The sequence below is a fragment of the Natator depressus genome, chromosome 20, assembly GCF_965152275.1.
Source record: "Natator depressus isolate rNatDep1 chromosome 20, rNatDep2.hap1, whole genome shotgun sequence".
Lineage (NCBI taxonomy): Eukaryota > Metazoa > Chordata > Testudines > Cheloniidae > Natator > Natator depressus.
The window spans coordinates 8113399-8122973 of NC_134253.1; the positions used below are offsets into that span (position 1 = coordinate 8113399).

The 9575-nt window shown below is 54.6% G+C and overlaps 1 protein-coding gene across 2 annotated transcripts; it reads right to left on the reverse strand.

Moving 5' to 3' along the window:
• Positions 1 to 952: 952 nt before the first annotated feature.
• TRAPPC5 (trafficking protein particle complex subunit 5) lies at positions 953 to 4653 on the reverse strand. Of its 2 annotated transcripts, none has more exons than XM_074935491.1 (2): positions 4497 to 4653; positions 953 to 3829 (listed from the first exon to the last, which is right to left on the reverse strand). In XM_074935491.1, exon 2 carries the CDS (start codon positions 3823 to 3825, stop codon positions 3259 to 3261), a length of 567 nt encoding a protein of 188 aa, XP_074791592.1. In that variant the 5' UTR covers positions 3826 to 3829; positions 4497 to 4653; the 3' UTR covers positions 953 to 3258. The 2 variants fall into 2 exon arrangements, with proteins under 2 accessions (XP_074791592.1, XP_074791591.1); XM_074935490.1 differs by having other exon boundaries at positions 953 to 3926; positions 4497 to 4651.
• Between the last annotated feature and the right edge of the window lie 4922 nt (positions 4654 to 9575).

Here is a 9575-nt window from a genome sequence, read left to right on the forward strand (position 1 = left end):
CAGATGATGCGTTGGGCTAGGAGTCAGGAGACCAGTATTCTTCCACAGGCTCTGCCGCCAACCTGCTGCGTGACCTTGGACAAGTCAGTTCCCCTCATCTTTTGCCTGTCTGCTTGCACAATGATCTCTTTGGTGCAGGGGCTGTGCCTTACTGTGGCTTTGTCTACACTACCATGTAAGTTGATGTAAGTTACATTGCTCAGGGGTGTAAAAAAACCACTCCCCTGAACGATGTAACTTTCATCAACTTAATGCAGTGTCTACACTGCGCTGTGTCGGTGGGAGATGCTCTCCCATTGACATAGCTTCCACCTCTCGTTGAGGTGGATTAATTACATCAATAGGAGAGCGCTCTCCCGTAGACTTATCACGTCTTCAGCAGACCTGCTAAACTGCCGCGGCTGCATTGATCACAGTGGTGCCGATTTAGCACTATAGTGAAGACAAGCCCTGTGTGTCTGTGCATCACCCAACCCAATGCAGCCCCAATCTGGGTTGGGGCCTCTCAGCACTACAGTCATACCAATGGCAACTGGCAACGGACTCTGGGGTGTCCCTTGGGCTGCCTACACATCAGCAGTACATCCGCTCTATGCAGACTCTGAACATCAGTAATGGGCACTGTGTAACACAACTTCCCACTGTACTAAAGACAGCTAAAACACCCTAACATTAATCTTCCATGTAAACAATTCAAGGGGTGGAATGTATGCTTAAAGATAAGGAAGATGACAGTGCCTTAGCTGTCAGAGTGCAAGCAATCATGAACAGAAGGATGCTCACAGAAGAACTAAAATAGAGGGGAAATGTCTATGTGACACTCTCACTTTCAAGAGATGATCCACACCATCCGCAACTGTGAGAACCTGTAGGGTATTGTGCTTTAATGGTGCCTGGAACAAAACCTTGCTTTGAGACTCAAGCGTTGAGGACACACACACATGCAGGCTGGGTATAAACAGATTTTATTTGTAGAGTTAGACAGGTCCTGCTAGGCTTTCCCAAGATTATATACAGCACTCATTCCCCAAAGAGCATGTACAATAGAAAAGTGATCAATAAAACCAGCACACACAGAATGCAAAACAATTAATTTCTTTGTGAACCATGGGATGCAAAGGAATGAACGATGAACCTGAAATGGGGATGGGGGAGGGTAACAACCTGGGAGAGAGAAATGAAAAAAGGCCATTTAACTGAATTTTAGTTTGTTAACTAGGAAAAAATTATCAGCTTGGTAAAGATCCAAAGCATCAGATTCTCTGGTTAAAAGGGGCTCACTGTCAACGTGAGGATTTTGAAATTCAAGGTTTTGACAGAACCTCCCTTTATATAACAACATTCTGAAAATTTCCATTTTAACTCAAGTTCCTTTTAAAAAAAAAGATGCGTGAGGTGGAGGGGAAGCTTGCTTTTCTGTTGATGCTTTTAATGCTCTTTTCAGCAAGGAAGAAACTGACAACGGAGGAATGGTGAAACTGACGGCATGGAATTGCTGCACAAAGGAAAGGAGCTGAAAAGAGGAATCTCTTTTCTTTGCAAACTACTTCCCGTCAAAGTGATATTAGGAGTTACTTGCAACTGTTACAGATGCAGAGTGAGATTTCAGTGAGATTTGTTTTCAAGCCAGTCACGTCCCTTTCATTAAGCTTGCACTGTGGGGGTGGAATAAGGTATCACAACTCATTGCCTGCTGAATGTTTAGGGACAGCAACTTCTCCAGCAAGAGCAGAGGCTGCCAGACATCACATCTCAGCTGTTCCGAAGGTTAAACAAAGCATCAAGTTTTTGAAGAAAACCCCCACTGCTCCCACATTCAGATCTCCCCCAAACACTGTAAACCAGCAGCAACAGAGAATATGTACCCTGTGGCAGGTCACCTTTCAGGCAAGAAGCATGTTAAATCTCGTCTGGGAACAGCCTGGCTGTTGGCATGGTAAAGATGTCTAGTTTTGTGTTTCCATCCTCACCGGGCACTGAGCATCCATGCCGCGGTTTGAAAGCGTGAGCGTGCTATGCTCTGAAAGGAAAAGCTGGATTTGGGCCCCACAAAAAGCTCCATTTTAACCCTCAGACTAACTGACCCATTCAGAACCCGCTTCATGGGCAGCAGAAGGGGAAGCTTCTGACACAAACTCTGTTCCCGTCCCTCCCCACCAATGTGCCTCAAACCTCCCTTGGAGGGATCCGCTCTAGAAGGCAGTGGGGTGTTCAGTGCTGGGCTTTGCTAGGACTGCCAATCAGGGCAGCTCGTTGAAGCTGGCTGAGCGAGTGGTTCTGGGGCGTGGCTGCCTGTCCCACTAAGACCATGCTGAGTCCCACACACATAAGCAGTCAGAAAGCAGAAGTCAGAACTGCTGAAATAGGCCAGAGCAGAAGCAGCAGCCTAGGTGTAAAGAAGCTGCAGCCCAGGAACCAGTACTTCTTGACTTTATTTTATTAAGCTGGGGAAAGTTTCAGTTTTCTCCAATCTTGAAAAACAGGTCACACACCCACCTCCTGTGGGGCAACTGCTCTCCCATCAGCTCTGGGGGCAGGGGGTTGGGCACATGGGAAAAAACCTCCTGATGCTACCCCACCAACATATCTCAGCTCTGCACATGGGAGAGATCATCTCATACGCAAGAGCAGAGTTCAGAGTCTAAGTCCGTCTACAGACAACAGGGAGGTGTAATCCCCACTTGGGTGGAGATGCACACACTGGCTCTGTTCAAGCTGGCACACTAAAAGCAGCAGCAAGGGCTAGCCACCAGAGTATGTACCTAGGATCTCAGACAGGATCATGTTCTGGCAGGGGCTGCGGCTCGAGCTAGCTGCCTGAGCACAAGCCTGTCTGAGATTCTAGGTACGTGCAGGGTGGCTAGCCCCAGCCACGCGCCTGTGCCACCACTGCTACACTGGTATTTTTAGTGCGTTAGCTCAGTCAGAACTAGCCTGCGTATCCCTACCCGAGCTGAGCATGGCAACTGCCAGCTGCAGTGTGGATGCATCTTTGGCTGCCAGTTGGCATCCTTGGCAGAAGCCAAGAATTGAACAGCGGGTGGGGGAGCGGAAAGGAGGGGCAATTAATATGATGGGGAGATGTGTTCCACTGGAACTGGGCTGAGGCCCCCTCTGCTTCATGCAGGTTCGTTCTGATCTGCACACAGCCTGCACCAGACCAGCCACGGCACCCCTTTGAGGACATCCTAGCACAGTCCTTTTAGTTACACAGTGCACATGTACGAGAGCAGCACGCCGGCTCCCCCAGCAGCACGCTCAGCGGCCGTCCAGGGCTTTGTCTCGCGCGATGACGGACTCGTCAAATTTGATCATGAGGGTGGTGCCCTTGTGCCAGTGGGCCGTCACCTTGGCGGGGAAGCCACTGTAGGTGAGGATGGCTTCCACGATGCCAGCTGTGAAGGAGGCACAGTTGAGCGTGCTGTTCTCCTTGGGCACCGAGATGTACGTGTTGATCAGTGGCTCTTTCTCGATGATGTAGTAGGTCTTGTCATCGTCGTTGGCCTGCTCCAGCTTGTCCGCCTCCTTCCCGAACAAGGCCTTCCACACCGTCACCTTGATGAAGAGGAGAATGTTGATGACCTTGGTCTCCCGCTTGCCGTTTTTCTCCCGCATGACCAGCACATCCAGGATGCGAGCTCCCACTTGCTGGCCCAGCTCAGAGAGCTTGTTCTGGAGCTCAGAGACGGAGTAGACCCGGTTCTGACAGTACTGGACTATCTCAGAGAAGAGCAGAGAGAACGCGCTCAGGCTGACCTCTGTCTTTGGCCGGGTCAGAGACCGCTCCAGGATGGCAGATTTCCCACGAGTGAAGCGTGAATCCATTGTCCTAAAGGAGAACAAAATACTCCGTTCTGTGGGACAGGTACCGTCTCTTATGAGGTGTCTTTGCAGCGCCTGGCACTATGGGGCCCTGCAAAGTGTTACTGCGATACACAGAATAAAAAATAAAAGAAATCTGATGAACAAATCTCTGATGTGTCTATAGCACCTTCCATTCCCAAGCGCTTTACAACAATACCTCTGCAGGGATCCCGCACTCAATGCTGAGAGGCAGCCTGCCACCTTTGGGGTGGGGTGGCTGCGTATACAGGGCTCCCTGGTCCAGCGCCGAGAGGCAGCCAGGCTTCGGGTGGGGCACACAAGCAGGGGGGCAGCCCAAGCAGCACAGAAAGAGCCGCCCGACTGACACCACGTGGGGTGGGGCAGGATTTGAATCCGGGGAGCTAGAAGTTGACACCAGAGTTGGGATCCGGCTGGGGCAACGGCCCGGGATTCACACAACTGCCCAGGGCCTTGGCGGGATCCCGAGGGCCCCCCATGACAGGTGGCGAGGAGACCCACGCGTCCCCGTGACCCAACCCCGTCACCCTGTCCCCGTGACCGCACCCCGGTGCCCGCCCCCAACCCCACCGACCCCCGCACCACGAACCAACGCCACGGCCGCCCCCACCTCCCCCGGCCCCGCGCGCCGGGGGCCCCGGCCGGGCACTCACGCGCGGCGGGGGCGCGGCGCCTCTCTCCGGGAGCGGGAAGAGAGAGCGGAAGCCAATGAGCCGCCCCCGTTCCCGGCCGCACTCCGCGCTTTACGGCCGCCGCTGCTGCAAACGGGCCACGCCGCAACTGCGGGCCGCCGGAAGAGGCCGCAGGGAGGCGGGGCTTGGTCACCACAGCAACCGGGACTGGTTGTGGGAGGGGCAGGGGTCACGTGGTAACGGGCTCCGCTGGCGGGAGGGAGGGGGTGCCGGGGGCGTGGCCTAGCCGGTGCGTGTGGCTCGTTGTCAGCCGCCAGGCTGTAGGAAGCGGGCGAGACTTTCTGCGGGAGGTGTGGCCTAAGGGAAGGGGGTGGGGCTTGTTGCGAATACAGACTAGCAGGGCTACCACTCTGAAACCTACACGGTGTCAGCTACACCCTGTGTGTCAGTTATACCCCGTGTCACCTACACTGGGTGCCAGCTACACTGTGTCAGCTACACCCTGTGTGTCAGTTATACCCTGTGTCACCTACACTGGGTGCCAGCTACACGGTGTCAGCTACACCCTGTGTGCCAGTTATACCCCGTGTCACCTACACTGGGTGCCAGCTACACGGTGTCAGCTACACCCTGTGTGTCAGTTATACCCCGTGTCACCTACACTGGGTGCCAGCTACACCGTGTCAGCTACACCCTGTGTGCCAGTTATACCCCGTGTCACCTACACTGGGTGCCAGCTACACGGTGTCAGCTACACCCTGTGTGCCAGTTATACCCCGTGTCACCTACACTGGGTGCCAGCTACACGGTGTCAGCTACACCCTGTGTGTCAGTTATACCCCGTGTCACCTACACTGGGTGCCAGCTACACGGTGTCAGCTACACCCTGTGTGTCAGTTATACCCCGTGTCACCTACACTGGGTGCCAGCTACACTGTGTCAGCTACACCCTGTGTGTCAGTTATATCCCGTGTCACCTACACTGGGTGCCAGCTACACGGTGTCAGCTACACCCTGTGTGCCAGTTATACCCCGTGTCACCTACACTGGGTGCCAGCTACACTGTGTCAGCTACACCCTGTGTGTCAGTTATATCCCGTGTCACCTACACTGGGTGCCAGCTACACGGTGTCAGCTACACCCTGTGTGCCAGTTATACCCCGTGTCACCTACACTGGGTGCCAGCTACACGGTGTCAGCTACACCCTGTGTGTCAGTTATACCCCGTGTCACCTACACTGGGTGCCAGCTACACTGTGTCAGCTACACCCTGTGTGTCAGTTATATCCCGTGTCACCTACACTGGGTGCCAGCTACACGGTGTCAGCTACACCCTGTGTGCCAGTTATACCCCGTGTCACCTACACTGGGTGCCAGCTACACTGTGTCAGCTACACCCTGTGTGTCAGTTATATCCCGTGTCACCTACACTGGGTGCCAGCTACACGGTGTCAGCTACACCCTGTGTGTCAGTTATACCCCGTGTCACCTACACTGGGTGCCAGCTACACGGTGTCAGCTACACCCTGTGTGTCAGTTATACCCCGTGTCACCTACACTGGGTGCCAGCTACACTGTGTCAGCTACACCCTGTGTGTCAGTTATATCCCGTGTCACCTACACTGGGTGCCAGCTACACGGTGTCAGCTACACCCTGTGTGCCAGTTATACCCCGTGTCACCTACACTGGGTGACAGCTACACGGTGTCAGCTACACCCTGTGTGTCAGTTATACCCCGTGTCACCTACACTGGGTGCCAGCTACACGGTGTCAGCTACACCCTGTGTGCCAGTTATACCCCGTGTCACCTACACTGGGTGCCAGCTACACGGTGTCAGCTACACCCTGTGTGTCAGTTATACCCCGTGTCACCTACACTGGGTGCCAGCTACACGGTGTCAGCTACACCCTGTGTGTCAGTTATACCCCGTGTCACCTACACTGGGTGCCAGCTACACTCTGTCAGCTACACCCTGTGTGTCAGTTATACCCCGTGTCACCTACACTGGGTGCCAGCTACACTCTGTCAGCTACACCCTGTGTGTCAGTTATACCCCGTGTCACCTACACTGGGTGCCAGCTACGCTCTGTCAGCTACACCCTGTGTGCCAGTTATACCCCGTGTCACCTACACTGGGTGCCAGCTACGCTCTGTCAGCTACACCCTGTGTGTCAGTTATACCCCGTGTCACCTACACTGGGTGCCAGCTACGCTCTGTCAGCTACACCCTGTGTGCCAGTTATACCCCGTGTCACCTACACTGGGTGCCAGCTACGCTCTGTCAGCTACACCCTGTGTGCCAGTTATAGCCCGTGTCACCTACACTGGGTGCCAGCTACACCGTGTCAGCTACACCCTGTGTGCCAGTTATGCCCCGTGTCACCTACACTGGGTGCCAGCTACACGGTGTCAGCTACACCCTGTGTGCCAGTTATACCCCGTGTCACCTACACTGGGTGCCAGCTACACGGTGTCAGCTACACCCTGTGTGTCAGTTATACCCCGTGTCACCTACACTGGGTGCCAGCTACACTGTGTCAGCTACACCCTGTGTGTCAGTTATATCCCGTGTCACCTACACTGGGTGCCAGCTACACGGTGTCAGCTACACCCTGTGTGCCAGTTATACCCCGTGTCACCTACACTGGGTGACAGCTACACGGTGTCAGCTACACCCTGTGTGTCAGTTATACCCCGTGTCACCTACACTGGGTGCCAGCTACACGGTGTCAGCTACACCCTGTGTGCCAGTTATACCCCGTGTCACCTACACTGGGTGCCAGCTACACGGTGTCAGCTACACCCTGTGTGTCAGTTATACCCCGTGTCACCTACACTGGGTGCCAGCTACACTGTGTCAGCTACACCCTGTGTGTCAGTTATATCCCGTGTCACCTACACTGGGTGCCAGCTACACGGTGTCAGCTACACCCTGTGTGCCAGTTATACCCCGTGTCACCTACACTGGGTGACAGCTACACGGTGTCAGCTACACCCTGTGTGTCAGTTATACCCCGTGTCACCTACACTGGGTGCCAGCTACACGGTGTCAGCTACACCCTGTGTGCCAGTTATACCCCGTGTCACCTACACTGGGTGCCAGCTACACGGTGTCAGCTACACCCTGTGTGTCAGTTATACCCCGTGTCACCTACACTGGGTGCCAGCTACACTCTGTCAGCTACACCCTGTGTGTCAGTTATACCCCGTGTCACCTACACTGGGTGCCAGCTACACTCTGTCAGCTACACCCTGTGTGTCAGTTATACCCCGTGTCACCTACACTGGGTGCCAGCTACGCTCTGTCAGCTACACCCTGTGTGCCAGTTATACCCCGTGTCACCTACACTGGGTGCCAGCTACGCTCTGTCAGCTACACCCTGTGTGTCAGTTATACCCCGTGTCACCTACACTGGGTGCCAGCTACGCTCTGTCAGCTACACCCTGTGTGCCAGTTATACCCCGTGTCACCTACACTGGGTGCCAGCTACGCTCTGTCAGCTACACCCTGTGTGCCAGTTATAGCCCGTGTCACCTACACTGGGTGCCAGCTACACCGTGTCAGCTACACCCTGTGTGCCAGTTATGCCCCGTGTCACCTACACTGGGTGCCAGCTACACGGTGTCAGCTACACCCTGTGTGCCAGTTATACCCCGTGTCACCTACACTGGGTGCCAGCTACACGGTGTCAGCTACACCCTGTGTGCCAGTTATACCCCGTGTCACCTACACTGGGTGCCAGCTACACCGTGTCAGCTACACCCTGTGTGTCAGTTATACCCCGTGTCACCTACACTGGGTGCCAGCTACACCGTGTCAGCTACACCCTGTGTGTCAGTTATACCCCGTGTCACCTACACTGGGTGCCAGCTACACGGTGTCAGCTACACCCTGTGTGCCAGTTATACCCCGTGTCACCTACACTGGGTGCCAGCTACACGGTGTCAGCTACACACTGTGTGCCAGTTATACCCCGTGTCACCTACACTGGGTGACAGCTACACGGTGTCAGCTACACCCTGTGTGCCAGTTATACCCCGTGTCACCTACACTGGGTGACAGCTACACGGTGTCAGCTACACCCTGTGTGCCAGTTATACCCCGTGTCACCTACACTGGGTGACAGCTACACGGTGTCAGCTACACCCTGTGTGTCAGTTATACCCCGTGTCACCTACACTGGGTGCCAGCTACACGGTGTCAGCTACACCCTGTGTGTCAGTTATACCCCGTGTCACCTACACTGGGTGCCAGCTACACTCTGTCAGCTACACCCTGTGTGCCAGTTATACCCTGTGTCACCTACACTGGGTGCCAGCTACACTCTGTCAGCTACACCCTGTGTGTCAGTCATACCCTGTGTCACCTACACTGGGTGCCAGCTACACTCTGTCAGCTACACCCTGTGTGCCAGTCATACCCTGTGTCACCTACACTGGGTGCCAGCTACACTCTGTCAGCTACACCCTGTGTGCCAGTTATACCCTGTGTCACCTACACTGGGTGCCAGCTACACTCTGTCAGCTACACCCTGTGTGCCAGTTATACCCTGTGTCACCTACACTGGGTGCCAGCTACACTCTGTCAGCTACACCCTGTGTGTCAGTTATACCCTGTGTCACCTACACTGGGTGCCAGCTACACTCTGTCAGCTACACCCTGTGTGTCAGTTATACCCTGTGTCACCTACACTGGGTGCCAGCTACACTCTGTCAGCTACACCCTGTGTGCCAGTTATACCCTGTGTCACCTACACTGGGTGCCAGCTACACTCTGTCAGCTACACCCTGTGTGCCAGTTATACCCTGTGTCACCTACACTGGGTGCCAGCTACACTCTGTCAGCTACACCCTGTGTGTCAGTCATACCCTGTGTCACCTACACTGGGTGCCAGCTACACTCTGTCAGCTACACCCTGTGTGCCAGTCATACCCTGTGTCACCTACACTGGGTGCCAGCTACACTCTGTCAGCTACAACCTGTGTGCCAGTTATACCCTGTGTCACCTACACTGGGTGCCAGCTACACTCTGTCAGCTACACCCTGTGTGCCAGTTATACCCTGTGTCACCTACACTGGGTGCCAGCTACACTCTGT